Source organism: Astatotilapia calliptera, chromosome 6 (genome assembly GCF_900246225.1).
Source record: "Astatotilapia calliptera chromosome 6, fAstCal1.2, whole genome shotgun sequence".
NCBI classification, from domain to species: domain Eukaryota; kingdom Metazoa; phylum Chordata; class Actinopteri; order Cichliformes; family Cichlidae; genus Astatotilapia; species Astatotilapia calliptera.
Genome location: NC_039307.1, coordinates 5,011,136 through 5,032,643, shown reverse-complemented (window position 1 = coordinate 5,032,643; position 21,508 = coordinate 5,011,136). Strand labels below are relative to the sequence as shown.

At 44.1% G+C, this 21,508-nt stretch overlaps 1 protein-coding gene across 1 annotated transcript in view; it reads left to right on the top strand.

Moving 5' to 3' along the window:
• The window catches only part of maml3 (mastermind-like transcriptional coactivator 3), a 132,666-nt gene that overhangs the window by 61,643 nt on the left and 49,515 nt on the right, over nt 1-21,508 (top strand). The window contains exons 2-3 of the mRNA XM_026169846.1: nt 2,961-3,704; nt 5,317-6,255. Coding sequence (XP_026025631.1) covers nt 2,961-3,704; nt 5,317-6,255 — 1,683 coding nt within the window. The remainder of the gene's footprint in view (nt 1-2,960; nt 3,705-5,316; nt 6,256-21,508) is intronic.

The following is a 21,508-nucleotide window of genomic DNA, read 5'->3' as shown; positions in this document are numbered from 1 at the left end:
AAAAGTATCACTGCTGCACTGAGCTGAAAGCCCTCTATCATCAGTCACACTCAGTTGTTAGCTAACTGTAAAACTCCCCCCTGCTGACAATTATACAGCAGAGTCTTCCCCGTCACCACTGCTCCGTAAGACTGTCGATTTTTAACTGTATCCACTTGAAAAGCTCATTTTTGCTTTTATAAAAAAAAAAAAAGGCCAAACTGGTGGGATTTTTTTAGATTTTCTGCCTCTTTCTTTGTCTCGGGTGTCTCCTGCCATTACTCGGGTTATGTCACATGCCTCCGTACATCCTGTCCTCTCCCACACAGGTCTATGACAGTGATTACCTTAACTGCCAGCCAGCGTTTGTTAGCACCCCGTCGTTATCTTATGCTGTGAGACACGGAGCGGCGGAGGCTTCCTACAGTAGGATGTGGGGCCGATGTTAATAATGGGCCAAATACTCCAGATGTTCCTTTGACGTTTCTTTACCTCCTCGGAAAAACAAATGCTGGTATTGTTCATCAGGAGGGCTGCTAGCCTTCTCTTGTCTTTCCTCCTGTTTTAGTTACTTTGTTTGGGATTAAAACTTTATTCAGGTTAGCTGTCATGAATGTTTTTACTGGCAGAGGGCTCTGATGTGTCTGACATAGATCAGATTCTGCAGATCAGCAGGTTTATCGAACTAAAACTAGCTGTGCAAAAACAAAATAAAAATGTGACTTTTATAAAAAAGAGAATTAACTGATATTGTGTTCTTACAAAACTGAAAAAATAAACATATACAGGAAATGTCTTTTTCAGTTTGTTCCACTATGTCATCACATCCTTGACTATCAGGGTTTTCTCTATTATTCTAAGAGAATTTTGGTTTTTGTGTGCTGATAAAAGCTGGTCACTTCTTTCCTCACGGACACCAGCCATGATTTCTTAAAAGAAATGCAGATTTTATTGTTCACTTTTGTGCTTCACCTCAGTTCACCATCTTTGGCCCAGTGAAGCTTTTCTGAATCATGTTCATATGATCATTTTCTTTATACGATTTTAACTTTTGTGGATGCAGTGTGAAATGATGCTCACTGACACTGGTTTTAAGAAGTGTTCATGAGCCCTTGCAGTTACTTCCACTACAAAATCCTGTCTCTTTTTATCGCAGTTTGGCCCGGGGCAGCTCAGTATTGTTTTCCAGCCTAGTCCCTCACATGCAGAGATTTCTCTGAATCATTTATTGATATTATGTATTCTTTCCTGTTTTGCGTTCTTCTTAAATCATGAACTATTTGCCCACAGTCTTTCGCAGAGCGTTGAACCCATCTCCACCTTTGCTTCTGGAAAAGTTTGCTGTGGCTTCCCCAACTCATTGTTGCAACGCAAAATTGGCATTTATATTTTTTTACAGCAAGTAATTTGACAGTTTTGCCATTTGATATGGTGTTTTTTTTTAAATACAGGCTTTAACTCTTTTCCAAATTGCTCACTTTTAGTAGCGTCTGAACATATTTGGAAAAACACTTGTTGTGAAATCAATTTCTAAGCATAATATCTTCGCCCTGTCTTCCACTTGACCAAAGAGCAGTTGCAGAGAGCAAACACCACATTAATTTTCGCTTACAGACTCATCACCACCACTGTGTATATAGCACTGTCATCATGACAAATTGTGTGAGTAAATGCGGCAACGCTGTGATAATTTACTTAACTTTAATTTTTTCATGTAAACTGAATGTTCGAATGTTCATTATCTTGTTCCATTTCAGAACGAGCACTTTAATGTAACTTTGGACACCACTTTGCACTCTCCTATTTTTTTTCCTTTTTTTGTCATTTTAAGTGCTCTGAACTGTTGTCTCACTTACATGATTTTTTGTGCAGAAAGATTACTCTAATTCTCGGGTGGGTTTCTACCATTAATCGTCACGATAAAGATTAAAATATATCCACAGTGTAAAGTTGATATTTAAAAGAATTTCTCCCGAGGCGAGTGTTGGGAAACATGCCCTGAAACCCTCCTACAGGATTTACATCTTTTTCTGTGTTTTTTCTTTCTTTCTTTTTTTTTTTATTGCATCCGTGAAGAAATAGGGAACGTGGACTGAGAAAAATCCCTGGCCTGCACGCCTAATTTCAGAGAATGAATCCGAGCTTAACATGTAATTGATTTGTCTTGGTGATATTTTGATCTTCAGTACACTTACTTCCTTCCCTCCTTCTCATGACAGTTCTCTGTGTGTGGAGAGGAAGAAGCCTGTTGTTATATTGATTTGTATCTCATGTTGTGTTCATGATTAGCCCCCTGAAGACCACAGAAAAGTTCCTGTTACTAACACGTTCCATCTCTGGTGGCCTCCAGCTTTAAAGGACACTCATTGGGGGTTTTTTCTTCTTGTGTTCTGCTTTGAGTGGCTTTGCATAAATCATAGTTTCTTAAACTAGGCCGCGGTACAGCCATCCATTCTCTGAAATAAGCTACCTTAGCTCTGCTGTATTGCTAGCATGCTGTAGCGATAATCACAATCATAAGGTGATTATGGGGTTGCTTTCTGAATGTGAATTGATCCAAATGAGACCATCCTTCCAAACAGAAGATAAGACACACAAGATAACTTCTTAAAGTGGTCGTGTTGTGCTTATTTCCAGGGTCACATTAGCATCCTTTGCAGGATTCACAGTTCAACATAGCACAGTCCCTCAGTCGATCCAGTGACTGAAATAAGCCACTGTATCTCTTCCCATTTAAAGCCAACTTTCTTCTAATTGGCTAGCTCTCAGAAGCAGGAGGCTTGACAAGCACTAGGTTGGAGCGTCTGTGCTTGAGATGGCTCTGTTGTGGACACCTCTTTCTGATAGCAAACAGTTCCAAGAGTAGAAAAACTTTTGGCTCACAGGGATTATTTGCACATACAGTTTGTGAGTATATCTAGACAACTGTAAATAACAAAAGTGTAATTCGGCCTCTTTACCATCTTTTATTTCTGTTTCAGCTCCAGGAGACTGTAAAGAGAAAACTGGACAGCGCACGATCGCCCCTCAACGGAGACCAGAATGGGATCTGTGATGGAGGCAACTACTCGCCGACCACCAAACGGGTACGGAAGGAAGGCTCCAGCGGCATGGACTCACTAACAGGACTCCCTAATAACAATAATAACAACAATGTGCCGCCCATCTCTCCACTGCATCACCAAATGGACATTAAGCCCTTACACTGCGGGCCTAACACTTCTGCCGGTAACAACACTACAAACAGCAATGGGAACCATGTAGGCCGGACATCAGATGAGCTGGGGAAGAACGGTGGCAGCCACCTTCCAGACATGAAGCTAAATGGCTCACTGGACTTGGAGGACAGCTTCGGCCTCCTCAAAGACTTGAAACAGGAGCCCCTGGATGACGGGGGTGGAATGGAGTCGTCTGATCCCCAGTCTCTGTCCAATCAGAACAAGCTGTTCTCTGACATTAACCTCAACGACCAGGAGTGGCAGGAGCTGATCGATGAGCTGGCCAATACTGTGCCAGAGGACGATATGCACGACCTCTTCAACGAGGACTTTGACGAAAAGAAAGAGGCTGAGTTTGGCAGGCCGGCAAACAATCAGACGCCGGGCCCACAGGAAGCAGCCGGGAATACGACAACAGCGGGAGGGGGGGCCGCGCCAGCAGCACTGCCTCCTCCTCCACCTCAGCCTCCACAGGGAGGCCCACAGGTTCCCATGGGTTCACCACAGGTCAGTATCAAGAAAGTCAACACGATGTCCACTGGAAGGGGTATTTAACCCAAACTCATAATCTAAGTCATGACCACCTCAGGTGAATCAGACTTCTGTATTTATTTATATGATATATGTCTCTCACTGTTATTTCTGAAGATAAAATTATAGCTCTTAGAGCGCAGTCGCTGCTCTTTTAAGATTTCTTCACTGATTCAACTTTTTGATCCGATTGATTTAAGTCCAAACTGGTTTTAAACGACTAATACCTGAATGAAGCTGTTAATTATGTGATCAACAAGAAACAAACCTGAAGTGGTTTCTAAGTGTATGAGAGTATTGATGTGTTTCATAAGCTACCTGTGAAGCATTTTGGTCTTACACAAGCAGCTTTTAGCAAAACACAAAAATGAATAAAGGAAAAAAATCTCTAAAGTAAGCAAAACTTCTACTTAGGAATTTGCTGCATTTCTGCAGTTCATTAATCCTCGATTGTATTCTCCGCATCCATCCAAGTGATGTAAATTGTGTCATCAGCTTGAGACCTGATTCCTGAGAGTCATTCCTGTTATGCTTCTTTGAGGTTAGATTGATGCACAGTTCAGTACAGAAATGATATATGCTGCCCAACGGAATATAATCAGCCCGGAATGCAGGCCAACACAGAAAATGTCCAACTTTCTGGACATTTCTCAGCTGTTCTAACTGCATTAAAGTGAAGTTGGTAACACATTTGCCTAACATGTGGAAGACCTCTAGTTTGAAACTTGGGAGGAAACATAGGTCCCTGGGAGTGTTGTGTCAGTACGAGCATCTGGCATAAAAATCTGTGCCATATGAAAATATGAAAATTCATCCTCTGTGACGACCTGTTGTGAATAAGGCTGCAGCTGAAAGAAGCTTCTAAGTAAAATGACAACTGCCTTGCCAGCTAAAGTTATTGGGCCTAGATGCTCTGTAGGCTCTGTGGTGGTCGCACAAGATAGATTAACTCTCTGTGGCGTTATTATGAAATACAGCAAGCAGTTTATCCGGTGGTTGGCAGTCTTCATTGTTACAAGCGTCTCTGTGAAGCTTAAATTCAGAAGCACAGAGGTTTCCAAATAGCACAGAGAGAGAAACAGCTGCTTCTATTTCATTTTTTCAGTTTTCTAGCGACACCTAGCACCTCAAAGACTCCAGAAAATCAAGCTTTGTTGGCCTGTTGATGCCATTTCATGCAAGCAATGAGCAATGCAGCAACCACAGCTGTGGCTTCCTGGTCTTGCTGTAATTGGGGCAAACTTACAGTTACAAAGTAAACCTTACAAATGGAACAAATGCACTATCATAAGTTAACTTCATCGGAAGGTAAAGGCGACTTCCTTTTCAAGCCAAATAGCATTCAGCAGTAAACTGCTTGTTAGTTTAGCTTAGTTATTATGGCTATACACAAATTGTTTGGTATTTAAAATGTTTGGTACTCAAAATGGTACCAAACCCCATCCGTATAAAATTTATGGTGGCAATGGCCCATAAAGTCTCGAATGATCATTTTCAGTTTGCTTTTCGTTTTCTGATTAAAAAATATGTTATGTAGAAAACTTGCAAGGTGCGAGCCTGAGCTAATGTCCTTTTGGTTTCTCCTCAGGTGCGACCATCTTCATCAGGCCCTCAGTTTGCCACCACTGCCAATGGGACGCCTCCTCAGCAACCTTTGCAGCAGTCTCCAGCCGTTGCTATGGCATCAGGTTCGCCATTGCACAACTGCGTGGCTCGCTCCCCTCAGACTCCAACCCAAGCTCAGACACAAGCAGTCTCTAGGCCTGGGAATGGATACATGATGAACCCGGGGCCAGGAGTCAGTCAGGCGGGCACTGGACCTGGAGCAGCGGGGATACCGCCTGGAAGTCAGTCTGTAGGACCAGTAACGCCTGAGCTTTCCCATGCAGAGCAGCTGAAAGCATTTGCTCAGCAGCGTAATAAAATGATGCAGAAGCAGCAGCAGCAGCAAGCAGCTAACTGGTCACCTGCAGCCGCTCCAACCAGTCCCTATAACTCCGCTCACTTTAACCACGACAAACCCAACAGCCCCATGATGTATCCACCGCAAGCCTTTAATACACCACAGGGCCCTCTAGTGGGTGGCATGGCCCCCAACAACGGTCCCAAAGCCCCCATGAACAACTACCTCCCTCACAACCACATGGGCATGATGGGCCAGCAGCAGCCAAACAGCATAAACCAGAACGCCCTGTCCAAACAGCAGCAACAGCAGCAGCAAACAGCAGGCATGTTGTCCTACAGCAACACCAAACCGCTGAGTCACTTCAGTGGCAGCGGGGTGGATCACATAGGTCAGAGAATGACCCCGCCCATGCCAGGGAACAGTCAGGTCAAGAACCCCATGATGCCACCTTATATGGGCGGTGCGGGAGGTGGTGGCCAGGGTCCGGGGCCGGGTCAGACGCAAGGGCCAATCCCAGGACAGACAGCTCACCTGAGTGAAGAGCAGAAGAGGATGTTACTGATGAAACAGAAAGTGTTGAACCAGAACATGCCCTACAACACCATGCAGCCTCATGGACAGGTAAGGGGACAGCTTGGCGTTGTTGGTCTTAAGAAAATGGAGGTTGAATTATTTCCAAAGCAGTTCATGTGCAGTCAGTACTGTTGCTTAAACTTAAGTCCAGAGTGTTTCCATCATCTGCAGGTTGTGTGGTTTGGAGAGTGGATGAATATTTGGACTGTCAGTGAATATCTGAGTCCAGTGTTTCTGGTTCTGTTTTCTGCCTTTATAATAATTCAGTTCTGTAAATAATGAACTTTATACACCGCCTCCCTCATTATTCTTGTGTTGAACTGCAGTTGAGAGTCTTACCATATATGACTAGCAAATGTACCACCAAGGAGACCTGGCATTGACTGGTTGATATTAAGTACTGTATATAAGTCAATGAGAAGTTTCTGACCCAATGCAAGACCCCGGAGTCCAGGCTAGGTAAGCTAGTTGAAGAGCTATTGGACTGGTCTGTTAAAGTGTTTGTGGCTTTGATTATGAGAGCATGTTAGGGAGAGAGGGAGGTTACAATAGACTGCATAAGAAAGATGTACATCGTCACCCATCGCTTTGGAAAGTCATGTTTTTGAGTACTGAGCTGAGGCATTTCATGAATGCGGGCAGATCTGACTGTGACACTCCAGCTCATTTGATAGCGACGGACATATCAGTTATCAGTTAAGCGTTTTCTCAAGTGAGTTGTGGAATTTTATTCTTTAATACAGCACACTTTTTTTTGCAAGCAGACAAATCGCCCCCTGCTGGTCATTAGAAACGTGCTTCTGCATTGGCTACCATACCTGGAAGCTACAGCCATCTTTTTCATACAGTCTGTGTGTCTGGGAAAATTCAACCTATGACCTTCTGCTCATCCTTTGAATAAGAGCTAAATAAACTCCCCGTGCACTGGAGGTTTCCTATAAAATTCATTTGGACCCCATTTTTAAGCAGAATGCCCAAAAAATGCCCCCCAAAATAGAGGAGCTAAGAGTGTTTGACCAGTTGCTTGGGACGTACTGCAGAACATGGATTGCTGTTTTAAAAAAAGCCTTCCAGAGGTGCAGCCAGGGAAGGTAAAATGGCGGTAGTTGCCCCAGCAACAAGCCAGGGCTGGGAATAGGCATAGGAAAATGGCCTGTCGAGAGTGTATTGATGCCTCTGCAACACTAGCAGCACTGATAGCCTCCCCCCACCTCCTCCCCTCAGACACACAAGCGCGCACACACCACAGCAAGCACCACAGCTAAACGGCTCCTTAGCTCATATCCCCAATCTGTCACAGCTGACTGATGGCTGAGATTGGACCACTAAGCCAAGCTAGCTGCTGTCATTACCGAAAGCCCACCTCGGGCAGTTTGTTTCCTGAGCCCGGCGATCAGCACAGCCCACTCTGAATGCTCCAGCGGTTCAGCCAGGTGTCAGGTGTCCTTAATAATCCACCGGACGGAGGACGTTTGAGTGTGGGTGGACTCTATCTTAACAAATATTCACATACTCGAGTGAAACCTCACACTTGTGTGGCTCTGGCGCTCCTCATTATCTCAGGGCTGATGTGCGGTTATCAATAGAAATTGCGTGTGCGAGTGCTTGTTGATGGCGCACTTTACGTCTCTGTCTGTCTCCTTCTGCTCGCCATGTCCTGATGATACAGCTACAGTCAGTCAGTCACCTCCTCCTCCCCTCTGGTGATCTCTGCGTCTCCTGTCCTGCTCCTCCTCCTTCCTCCCCCTCTCCTCCCTCGTTCTCTGCCAGAGACACTCAGCACCAATAAAGGAGCAGATTTATTAATATGAGGCCTTTGTGGCTGCTGCCTGGAGCGCTATGTGTTTGTGTGCGTGAGTGGGTCAATGCACATGTATGTTTGAGTGTGTTGCATAGATTTTTTTGAGGGGGGACAGGTGTAAGGGGAGGGTGGAGAGATTTATTTGAGTGAGCAGAGGAGAGTTGGAGACCAGGAAGAGAGAGGGAGAGAGAGAGGAGAAAGGCAAATGCAGAAAGCGAAAGATTTATTATGGAGGGAGGATGGAGCATATTACAAAGAAAGTCAAGGGCCTGGAAAGAGAGAAATAAGTGAGCAATGCCGAGTGGAGTGTCTGAAATGCAAAATATTCACTTATCTACACGCGTGCAGCCCGACTGCATTGACTGTAATTAGCGAGTTTTATTTTTAGTGACACGTCTCAAATAAAATCAGCACAATCAACTATAAAACGTTAAAACGTGGGACAAATATGTCATTTATTCTTTTTTTTTTTACTAGGTGTAGCACTTGAAGGGAAATTTCACAGATTTCAGACACCGAGATCACTTCTTAGGTCATTTATAACGCTGCTCAGCCTGTGAAAGCAACATATAATTGGTCTCTCATGATTTCTCCAAACCTATCAAAGTGCAAAACAAAATCTCAAGAATAGCTTAACTGTAATCAGTGTTACTGAGGTGGGTCGTATTAGATTTAATGCCAACTGGCAATATTGTTGTGCCAGTTAAAAAAAAATGTCTAGTAATCTCAGTTTCTTAGTTTTGGACTTTCCAACCATCTGTGCCCAAACTGTAGGCCCAGTGGATAAAAAGCTGCAAAATTCCTTCAGCATGTCATGGTGAGAACTCTTGAAAATAATTACAGCATATGCCAAAAACAACAAATTAATAGTCCTGGAAAAAAGATCGCAGCTTATCTCCCCTACTATGAATCTGAACGGGGTATTAAATGCACATGCTCTTTATGGGAAAGACAGATAATAAGCGGTGTTTATTATAATTATTGCTTTCAGGTGTATTCGGTAGTTTTCCCACTGCAAAGCCAGCATATTGCTGAGTAACCAGTTGCATTATTAGTAGCAGCTTCATCGCTGCTTATCCTTTATTTGTCCCGCACAGCTAATGCAGAGATCACGTGATGATTAGCTACTTGTTTCTTTGCACCAGTATTAGTATTTCCTCTGTGTTAAATGCAAAATATCATCCTGTTCTTGGAGTTCTTTAAAGATGATTGTGTCTGACGTATTCAGATAAACCACAGTGTGTTAAATCTGCTGATGACTGTCAAAGCTTGATAAGGAAGAGGTTAAGGAGAGCTGAAGTGAAACCAAAACATCTGGGTTCTGCTCCAGAAGAAAAGCTCTTTTAAAATCCCACTGACACTTACAGCAAGGCTACAGAGCAGGGCACCGAATACGCAGAAGATTTCTGAGTTTAGATCCAGAAAGATGGAAAAACCAAAACAAGTAACCAACACTGAAGTGTCCATCAGTCTTAGCTGATGATAGCTGAGTCGTAGCTCAGTTTTTAACTGTAATCTGTAACTTTTTTCAAATTATGATGTGAAGTAAAGAGGAGGTTTGGCTTAGAATTTGAGGAGAAATCTATAATAAAAGACCATTGAAAGAAATGCTAAATAGGATCTTATGACTTCATCAATCGGCAAACTTATGATCCAAAACGCTTGGGGTAAATTGGGCAGTGTGTATATCAGCTTGGATGAAGTATGAAGCTTCTTGCGGTCGACTTCTCGGTGCTGGAGAAATCGGCTGGTGAAAGCACGGATGGATGATCGGTTAAGAGAAGCTCAAAAAACTGCAAGGCTTGTGGAGTAAGGCCACGGTCTCGTGTTTGTGTTTGTGTAGCTCTATGGCCACGTAGGGAGAGCGATTTTAACCCGTTCAGAGAATCCCGTGAGTTCTCCAAAAAGGCAACAACACATTTTGCGGCCTGGTGGCCATGACAATAAGCGTAAGTTGAATGCTGATTGGTTGAAAGTTCACTTGCACAGGAAAGGTAGCCACAGCGGAGTTCACCGCAAAGAGGAAGAAGCACCAAAATACACCAAAGATCAAAAATGCTCAGACAGTGACTCTGCTTCTCATCCATGGACCGTTTTCAGTTTTCTTACTTTTAGTTCTTTACTAAGAAGTTCTTAGCCTCAATGAGAGAACGTTTTTTTAATGCTTCCCCCATGTGAGAGTACCCAGGTACAACAGCATGCAAGGCCTGGGTAGCAACTTTTCTTTGCCTTTTACCATGATGGGACCTTTAGTGAAACTCACCATGAATCAACAGCACAGTGTGAGGAATGGAAATTTCCTCACACTTTCCTTTTACATAGCGCTAAACGATTGGAGAATTTTCTTTATGTCAAACATTGCGGTTGTCTGATCATTCCCCTGACGAGCCAATCATCTGCTTTATAAGAGCACCATGGGACACAGACCAGCAGACGTTCAGTTTTTGACACAACCTTGTTTGTTAGCGTTCTTGATCGAGTTGTTACCAAAGACCTTATTTTAAGGCTAAGCCACCAAATTATTTTAAGCTTTTTGTTTAAATGCTCTGACTGGATGCACGTTGTTCGTTATAGTGTTCCCCTGCTTTGCAAATATTGCTTGAGCTTCATTTTCAGATCCTCTCTCAGTTGCTGAATTAGAGGTGCCGGTGGTTGTTGACTTAAATTAGGCCCAGTTAATGAAGTTCTGTTACTTTACAAGTATAAGTGTCCTCGAGTGTTCAAATACTTTAATTATGTTTAATTGGTAGAAATACTCCTTCTTAATGTCTGTTTGCTGCAGGGTTTGTATTCACTTGAAAAATCGGTAAAAACGTGCGTTTGTATTTGTGATGGGAGTCTCTCTTTTTTTCGTTCCTAGCCGCTATTCTCTTTGTCTGCGTTGGTGTGGATGCTAGCCTTTAGCTTGGTGTGTGTTTGTGTGTCTGTGTTGGCTCACAGGTGGTGCTTAAGCATCACCGTCTCCCTGCTCCGTCCTCCCTCTCTCCCTCTCTCTGTTTCTGTGTGTAGGCTAATCCAGTTAGCAGCTGCTCGGGGAAACTTCAGCCTCGCTCCTCAAAAGCTCGTTAGTCAAGCTTTAATTGTTGCTCCCTCGCTTTGCATATCGCCATGACACTAATTTATGCCCGTTGTCGCGGTTACCGTCGCCACGGTGGTGGATCTCTCAGTGGAAGCAGCAAGTGGGGGGAAGCAAAGGCGTGTGCTTGATGCTTGTGTGGATGTCTGCATGTGGTGGATGACGCGGCTGTCTCAGTGTGTGTGTGTGTGAGAGAGAGAGAGAGAGAGAGAGGCGGATGTGGCTTGTTGCACAGAAGTGTGTGCAGCTGTGTGAAGCCAGCAGCTCGTGGGCGGATCTCTGGGGTTATCTGAGTAATGATTGGATGAGAGTGGATTGACAGGCGTTGGCCTCAGAGGAGAGCTTCTACTGATGAATTTGAGCGGGAGGTTTGACTGTGTGTATGTGTGAACGAGTGTAGGAGATCACGGCGTCACACACCAACCGAGGTGCACGAAGGAGCCTGCTGATGGCCCCGTGAGTCACGACAGCAACCCACTCTCAGATGCACACACATGTATGCACGCACTCAGCAGCGTACACAGGGTTTGAAAAACACCCACAGGCATGCACACTCTGATAAATCCTTTCCTGCTTCTTACTTTCTCCACCCCTCTATTTCCAGAGGTAAAGCCTCTCTGTCTTCTTTTTTCATCCCTTTCTTCATCCTCCTACGGAGGACATCCACAAAGCTGCAAACTTAAAACACACACACACTTTTTAAGTACACCCAACTAGAGCCCAGAATTTCAGGGACTGGGTCCTAAGTGTAGATTCCAAGGACAATGCACGAAATGCATCTCCACCCTTATTTACAGCTCATGGTTTTGTCCCCTCATGGTTTTGATAATAAGTGATAAGCAGGGAGTTCACTTAAATGAAAGAGAATTTATTCACCGTAACCTAACCAAGAGACAAATATCACCAGTACGTTGATGCAACGTGGAGTGAATTAGAGAGACTGAGCAGCTCACCTGGGATAGCTTTTATAGCCTGGAAGATTCAGGTGAGCTGCGTTAGGTGAGGATCCTTCCATGCCAGTCAATTATCAGTCACAGCAGGACAGCACTTTCTTGACACACCCTCATCTGTCTCATCTAGGGTTAGAAAACCTGCAGCATTAGTGGAAATGACATTTATATAAAAGTTTTCTAGTCTTATTGACCCTTCATTCATACAGTGCTTTCATCTACAAACATTCAGCACTTGATCTAACTCACATCCGCGGCTAATTCACAGCCACTCGTGGATATCGTTGGACCGGGGAAGAAGCTAGAGTTTGGTTTTGAACATTAGCATGGGATTGCTTAAACTTTAAATCTTCCTGAAAATTATCAGCAGTTAAAGGTAAGGAGCAGATAAATTAAAATGGACGGATTTATCACTGACTTCACTGGGTGATACGTGCACATTTAAGCAGGAGAAATGATCCCAGAATTGTCTGAAGCCAGACAAACACAAAATAGGACCGAAATCGTGCCTGTATGTGTGCTGACTTATGTGCATGGGTAATATTAAATGAGAAAACCTGAAAGTAATTATTTGAAATAATAAGCCTCAGTGGATTATATTCCACCCTATTTTCAACTGTTTTCTGGTACCTAAAAGTGAAATGACATTTTCACTATGCGCCGAAGCAGGAGAGGCATAAAGTGCTGCAAAAACATTTACCATAATTAAATATCTGAAGCTCCCCAAAACCTCCCACTCAGTGTGTCTACACACCCTCCACTGCTCAGTCAAGACTCAAGCCCATGCACTGTAAATATTATCAGCTGATTTTATGATAGTCAGCTTCTATGTTCAGTCACTCTGAGAACATTTTTCCTCAAACATGTGTCACAGAAACAAGAACAGCTGTGTCTTTGAAATTCAAATCTGAGCAGGAAAAAAATGTTCTGAATTCAGAAATCAGAGTACTAATGTGCAGTAGACTGTGGCTCCAGCAGGGGATGTTTGCAGAATCACTTGTGTATTTCAGTGGGTGCCAAAGTGGGTAATGCACCATGATGGGATGCCTCAAGGATGCCCAAAGATTTGTTCCTGTGCATGAAATTTAACGTGAACAAAACAAATAAAAATCCACACGATCATTTTGCAAACGTGTTTTTTTAATTCTTTGACTATTATAGGTTTTAATAATTAATAATAACAGCATAAAACGAAGAATTATACATTTTTTTCCTTTTACAACAGTAGGGTTTGTTTCCAGAGAGGAGTTTCTCTGTGTGCTCACATAGTGAGGCATAGTGCATAGGGAGTGCTAAAAATAAAAGCACATATATGTCTCACACACACACACACACACACACACACACACACACACACACACACACACACACACACACACACACACACACACACACACACACACACACACAAATACATTCATGTCCCAGCTACACTTAAGAAGAAAATTCTAAATGACAGTTAAAATGGCAAATAAAAATATCAAAGAAACAAGCACAGAAGTTGTGTATGATCTCCAAAAAATTGAAAATAAAGCGAATATTTTTTGTAAGTAAGATCAGTAAAAACAAGTCATTTTAACTGCCTTTCCCTGCAAAAGCTCAGTTTAAGTCAGTAATTTTCAGCAATATTTTTTTTCTCTATATGGGCTCAGTGAGAGTGGATACCTGTGGATACATTTTGCACACATAGAAGCCCTGCCCATTTTCTGTTCTAACCCTCCGTTTGAAGTGGACAGCCAATCAGAAGTAATTTACCTTGAAGTGTCAGAAAGGGAGCTGAAACGGCTTCTTTTAGACAGAAAACAAACTGAGCATCAGGTCACACGACGCCACTCGAGTAGAGTCCATAAACAAATACCGAGCTGGAAATGAGCAAAATTCAGAATGTATCGTATATTAGTATATATTGGAACTGTTTTTTAAATAATTATCAGCAATGCTCAAAAACTAAGAAATGCATTAGGGGATATATCTGTGTTAACGTTTTTTATTGTCAATCCATATCGAATATCAAATATCCGCTGGGCTCTGCTGCAAACCTCATGTTGAAACATGGAGGAAAGGACAGCACAACCCCGGACCAAGTAATTTCTCTCCATTTATTCCCAGGAGCAGCCGATATTACCTTCCCTCCGCCCCTCCCTCCTTCTCTCACATACACACATCTCCTGCTCGCTCTGTAACCCCCCCACCTCCACACACACACACACACACACACACACACACACACACACACACACACACGTTGTCTGAGTCGCCACACACATGCACACCCCTCCATCTCCCTCTCTGTCTCTCAGGCACACGTGTCAGGGCTTGAGTTGAGCTGCTCTCAGATCCTGTAGAGAGAAGATGGGTGGAGGGGTGGAGGTTGTGAAGAGGTGTTTGGGTGAAGCAGAGGGGTGGGTGGGTGGAGACTGTTCTGGTGTGTATTAGCTCTCTCTGTCTCCTCTGAGATGCTTCTTGTTAAGACAAACACCAGACAAACAGCTCTCTCTGTGTTGCCACTGTCCATTTCCCCCCCTCCTATTTTCTGACTTTGCTTCCTCTCTCCTGCTGTCACCTCTCCTCTTCCTCCTCCTCCCTCCCTTCGCCTCTCCTTGCTCGCCTCCTTAACCACTCCACCTCTCCTGTGCTTAGAGAGGGCTGTTAGCGCCGAGCTCCACTTCACTACTCCCGATCAATATTGTGTGTGCGTTTGTGTGTCACTGCTTGTGTATATTCCTGATGTATACTGTATGTATGTGGCTTGCTGTGTTTGCGACTTTAATTTAAAATTGTGTGTGTGTGATACAGAGTAAATATGCATGAAAGCGAGTTTATTATGCAAATTCCCGGAGATAAGAGAGGCCACGTGTGTGTGTGTGTGTGTGTGTGTGTGTGTGTGTGTGTGTGTGTGTGTGTGTGTGTGTGTGTGTGTGTGTGTGTGTGTGTGTGTGTGTGTGAGGGAGCAGCATCTGTAGCAGCAGGAGAGAAAACGATTCCCAGGGACCTCCCCCCTCCCCAAACACACACCACCACTGCCAAAAGTGTTTGGTTCAGTTTGTCAGCGCCAGAGAAAACACAGTGAGACAGACCATCTCCACCCATTCGACACGCCCTGGGGGTGTGAATACAGGGTTGGAGAGGAAATATCAATACTCACCTCCACCAACAGGCTTTTTAAGGGGATGTGACTCCATAGAGTTCCTATGTGTGTGTCTGTAATCAAGCACTCTCTAATATTAACCTCATCTGCAATATTGACCTGCAGGCCTCACCTTGGAGCAAACAGGTCATGACACAATGAGTCTGTGTGCTGTCTGAGTGTGTGTGTGCGTGCTTGCGCCCGTGCATCTGTGGAAGAGCAGTCGCAGCCGAGCATGTGCACATGTGTTCATGGGACGGCGGAGAGTGAGGGGTAGTAGTGATGGTGGGGGTCATTCTTATGCAGTGTCTGTGGGCCAAAGAGAGGGAGATGCAGTCAGAAGGCTGCATACTAAACAGACTGCTGTCACCCCGCCAGGACCTCACACACACACACACACACACACACACACACACAGAAGTCAATGCATGCTTGGGTGCCCTACCTCTTATATGCACACGCTCATAAACGGCACACACACACACACTCCCCTCATGCCAGCTCAAACTTTGGCTGCCTTGCTCGGCTGCCGGTTGCCACGGCAACCGTTGCCCACAGCACTTTGCAGCCCAAATCAATGGCAGCTCCGAGACGAGGCTCGCTTGTGCGGTGCGTCTGTGCGTTCGCACATGTGACAGTCTGTCTCCGTCCAAATGTTTGCGGCTATAAGCAGGTTGTACTTGTTGTATGGTTTGTGATAAATACGGCATAAGGCTCAGCTGCAGATTGCATTAACAGTGCGCTATCAGTGTTGCACAAACTGGATTTGAGCCCAGAATAAACAGAATGCCTTTTTTTCCCCCCAGACATGTTGAGAGAGGTTGGTGGGAAAACTGCTGGCTCTTAGGAGGAGAGCGAGCGGGTCAGCGGTTTAGTTTAGAGCAATAATAATGTGTTTGTCCCAACTTGCTAATCACCTTGTTTGTGTGTTGATGGCTCCAAATGTGGCCGCCATGCCAAGTGACACATACACACCAAGACAAATGTGAGGGGACGACACAGATGTGACCCCGCCCTTGTCCCTAAAATGCACTCCATCCGCCCCATCTGCTCAGTCAGATGCTAACACACACACTCACACACACACGCACACACACACACGTTGCCACTTACCATCAACAGCACTGTTTGATGACATGCTCGAGCAGGTATACGCTTTCACGCACACACAACAAAAGCAGACAGTCTTGTAAAGTCATACGGTTCGCCCACGTGTGTCTATCCCCCCCCTCCACGCGCACACACACACACACACACACACACACACACCAGCCCACCCCTCCGCCTCCTCCCACAGGTATCTCGCTCCTCGGTGTGGGCTGACAGAATCGAGAAGGGAAAAGTGAAACAGAAAGGGGAAAGCAGACAGGGGGAGGTGCAGTAAGGCTCTTTGAGGATTAGGTTGAGAATTTTGACTCTGTTTTACAGAGGAGGGAGGAGGAGGAGGTAGCGATGGTGGTGGAAGCGGCGGAAGGGGGTAGATCGACTCCTCGGAGCAATTTACCTCAAACGGCTCCGACACAGCTAATCCGCTCTTAAAGGAGCCTAATCCAACAGACTTGTACCTGATACTGAGAAGAGAGAGAAAGGAGAGTGGCAGAAGGAAGACAGGAAAACTGAGAGAAAAAGGCGGGAGGCTGTGGGAGAAGCATAAGTACAGCTGTGTGTGCTGCTTGTATACTCCAGACAAAATCACATTTACTGTCTTTAGATGGACAAAATGGCTAATTTCTAATTAAAAAATAAAACAATGTTGAACTCAATTACTCCTAGAGTGGGTAGTATCTTTCACCTCAGGGGTCTTAAGCCTCATGATTTAGTTTTACTTCAGTTTTTTGAGGAACTTCCAAGTCTGCCTGCTAATAGAAGTATAACCTGGATTATGCTCTGTTGCATTCCTGTTATTCCTGTTACTTTGAAGTCTACCACTTGGTGTAGTTGGTACATTTATAATGCAAATGCTTTGCGGTTGAGTCCACTCTTCACAAAACACAGATACGTAGGCATCCGCTCAAACTCTCACGCTCACCGTCTGATGACGAAAGTACAATCCAGGGTTTAGTTTTTCAAACATTAGCATTAAAGGCAAGCTAACCAGCAGGTATGACTCTTGAGATTAAGGCTGTCCTTGTACAGATAGGCAGGATTACGTTTTCAGATGGTCGAGAAAACCAAGCGAAAAACATGAAAATCCAAGAATAAGGATGCACCCATCTGATATTGGTATCGGATATCAGTCTCCAAAACCTGGATCGGATATCACTCACAATGTGCCAGTGTATGGCACTGTGTGCTAGCAGCAGAGCTATAGTAGCATGGATCAAGCTAACAGCATAGCTTCAGCAGTTTTAGAGTTTATTTTAGAGAGTCTGACCAATTCTACCCAATATTATTTGCCAGAATCAGGTATTTGCCGATCTATTGGTGTCTGCGCTTATAACGGCAGGTTAATACCAAGTTAAAAAGTAAAGAAGAGCTGCAAGGAACACCTGCTAACCATGGTATGCTTGTTGATGTTGCACAGTTTGTCCACCAGAGTGAAGTTTGCAGCTTCCTGTTTTGCTACACGTATATTTGGATCGCAGCAAAGGCAAAACCAGCCGATCTGCGCTGTCGGCCATTGTTGTAAGCTTAGCAATACAGATGCTAGATTTAAGACTGTTTATTCATCTATAGCAATTTTTTGTCTCAAAAAAAGCCCACCTAAGGCTGTTGGTTAACCGGGACGCAGTTCTGTCTGTTTGTCGCTATCAGAAGAAACTGAAATCAAACTACATCAAAGTGCAGCACATCTGTCTATTTATGGACAGATGTGATCCAGAACTCGATGTTTTTCTCGCTTTCTTACTCACTCTGTGCTCCTCTGTGAGCTGCAGCACTCTGACTCAGCCTCAGAGAAAGGTTGGAGACACCCGCTGCTTCTAATTTTCTCTCTTACTGACAATTTTATTCAAAAATGTGGTCAAAACCAAGCTGAAACATCTGGGGCTTTGAAATAAAGCCAAAAGTACAAAAAACTGCAGTTCCTCTGATGGCCTCTTGAGGCTGGCTTGAGTCAGTCACCCCAGACTGAACTTTAAGCTTTAAAAAGCACACAATTAAAGTCAGTTTTGGTCTTGTAGTGAATTTCTCCCTGCATCACGACTGCACAGGTTTGAAATCACTCCTGCAAACTTAATAAAGTTCACAGGAGCGATTTCAGAGTTAGGGAGCTGTAGCTGAAGGCTGTCAGCTAATTCATGTCACCTCTCAGCGTTGGGAGCATTTTCAGTCCAAATTTCTGACAAATAATTTGGCTTGCTGTGAGGTTAATTGTGATAACAGACCCGTGCTGCAGCTTTGGTGGTAAAATTAAACATTTTATTTCTATGTTATTTAGCACTGATTAGCAGGTGTGTGTGTGTGTGTGTGTGTGTGTGTGTGTGTGTGTGTGTGTGTGTGTGTGTGTGTGTGTGTGTGTGTGTGTGTGTGTGTGTGTGTGTGTTTGTGTGTGATGAACAATTTGTGGATGAATCTCGCTAACCAAGCTTGCAAGCATACACTGGTAACTTCACCACTTTATCCAAATATTCTTTATGGTGCTAATACAGAGCTAATCAGCTGTAATTGTTTGCACTATTTGGGGCTTTTCAGCTCTCGGTTGAGCTGCAGACAGTGCCATAGTGTCACTGAAAGGTAGAAAAACGCAGAGTTCTGGATGATAAACAGGTTAAAAAAAAAAGGAGTTTAATAGCAAGGAGGAATAGTGAGTCACGTAGTCATAGGACAGTATGACACAGAGAAATGGGCTGCACTGGAAAAAGTAAACTGGATGGGAACTTGGGCAGATAGACTCATGGATTATATGCTTTCACAGGTCAGAGAAGGAATATGGCAGAGTACTGGAAGCTGATTATAGCATGAGATGCTCATACAAGAGAGTGGGGGGAAAGAGGCGGACACAGTGAGAGTAACCTACATACAGATGTCCAAATTGTTATGAAGTGCGACGGAAGCACAGGCGGAGAGCAGCAGGGACGGAGTAGTGATTGAGGGGGACGGAGATGGAGGAAGCCCTGGTCTCTCATTAGAGCTCTGAGACGGGCTGCGGGCTCAGAAGCACACACACACACACACACACACACACACACACACACACACACACACACACACACACACATCGATATGTGCACTTTTTCTTTCTTTCGAGAGGTTTGTTCCTCGTGTGAGGAGGGAGTATCTGCTTCCAGGGTTAGTTTACGTTTCCTGTACTGGTTTGGTCAATACAACAGTAGTGCGCCCTGGTGCACGCTGCATGCTGATGCTTACATTAATGCCTGTGCACAGTTACTCCACATATTCATCGTCTTATAGATGCATTTTTACCTCATGTCTTCCCCTCTCTTCTGCTTCTCCTCATCCTCTCCCTCCCAGGTACCGCCTCCCTCCCCGTGCTGTTTTCTCCTATGTCTTCCTCCTTTCCTCTCCATCCCCCAGCTCCTCTCCCTCTGCTGTGTATATCAAAGAAAAATGAAGCCAAATAAACTTGAACCCCAAGAAGGTGATTGATGGTTGCACAAAGCTCCCTCTCTCCATCTCTTTCCTTTCCACCCTGTCTTTATTCCCACACTCCCTGCCGCCTCCTACTCCTCGCTCCCACTGGTGCTGCGGCTCCTTCTCATTCACACACAGTTTGTATAGTTTGATTAATTATTTGGGTCTGCAGGGTACAGCTACGCTCATGTAAGTCATTTTTATATACTGGAGTGTTTACTGCAAGATGCACGATGATTTCAGATGCTACTGATAATAAAAAAACTTGCTTACTTGGTTAAAGCAGTCATCGGCAATGTTTGCACATAAATAAATGCTCATTTTGAGGCTCTCTGTCACCCACTTACTCAGTCATTAAGGTGGAAATACCCAACATGGATTAACTGAACAGTCAAGAGCGCCACCTACAGCTGTTGCCTGCATAACAAATATGAATTTATTTGAGTTGTACTTGAAATATTCTTTCCAATTCTCTTCATGAAGCATTCAGCTTAAACAGGTTTACGGGCTGATTTGCTTAAAGTGCAGGATTTTTTTTTTTCTACAGTAACCTGCAGAAAGAAAAGTTCTGTTACTGCGACACAAGCTTTAAGATCAGAGATACCTGCAGCACCTCAGGGTTTTTTTTATGAGGAACAAAAAGAACTGTAGTGACTGTAGTTCATGTTTAAAAAAAAAAGCTGCATTATTAATTTGTGAATTGGACTGGAAATATGTGCATTTAAAAAACAAACAAACATTGATATCAGCCCCAAATTAATTATCAGTGTTGTGATAGTTTAACACATCCATGGCGCACATACGGAGGCTTTGCCACTGTGATGCTGCACATTGATTTGTGACGTCCTGCTGTGAAGCCTCAAGCTGTCGGCATCTCGGTGTTTTGATGTGACGAGCGAGGGGTGGATCTGACGGAGAAACCGAGGGATGCTGCACGCAGACTTGTCAGTCACAGAGTGGGCCCACCCTAATCTGTACCATAATTTACCAAAAGAATACCATGCTGGATTCAGTGAGACTTTAAGCTAATAATTTAGAGCATAATCTCATCACCAAAGTGTTCTCTGAGGTCAGAGAGCGAGGGAGCCGGGGGATGCTCTCTTCCTCGTCTTCTATACAATCAGACTTCATTCTGCAACCAGAACCTCCTCATTGAAAGAATGAAGGTTTAAGTGCATTGATAGTAGCTTCATTTGTCAGACCCAGAATCTGCATCATTCTTCTTTTATAAACACAGTTTGAGCACGAACACCGGCACACATGTGCAGAACGTGGACCTTAAACTGTTATCCATGATCATTATTATAGGTACTGTGGATGTTCCTGGGCACTAATTTACTAGCAAGCAAGAGAATAAAAATTTGACCAGCTGACTAGTCTAAAAGTCAGAAAACACTCTGAGCATACTCTAATGGGTGAGATAGACATTGTAAATTTGGCGTTGTGTTTAAAGTGTAAAATGTTGTGTATATTAAACACAGAGTGTCAGATTAGGCCTGTGGATCTGGCTAATGTTAGGAGTACACTTTCTTTCTTTCTTGCAGGCTAGCATCCACACGCCTGTGCAGGATGTGGTTACACATCTTTGTAGTTGTGTGGTTATACGCCAGTTTGCTCTGACACATAAAACCGCCCATTTTCTACATCAAAGTACTGCAGGACTGTGAACACCTTAGCACACCTGTCACCTGCCTCGCTTCCTCCTGCCTCCTTTACACCTTCACGTCACAGAGAGACAGAGAGAAAGAAGTGACGGGTGGCATCATAACATCAAACAGGTAACTGCTGTTTGTACATTAATAAAATAAAAATAA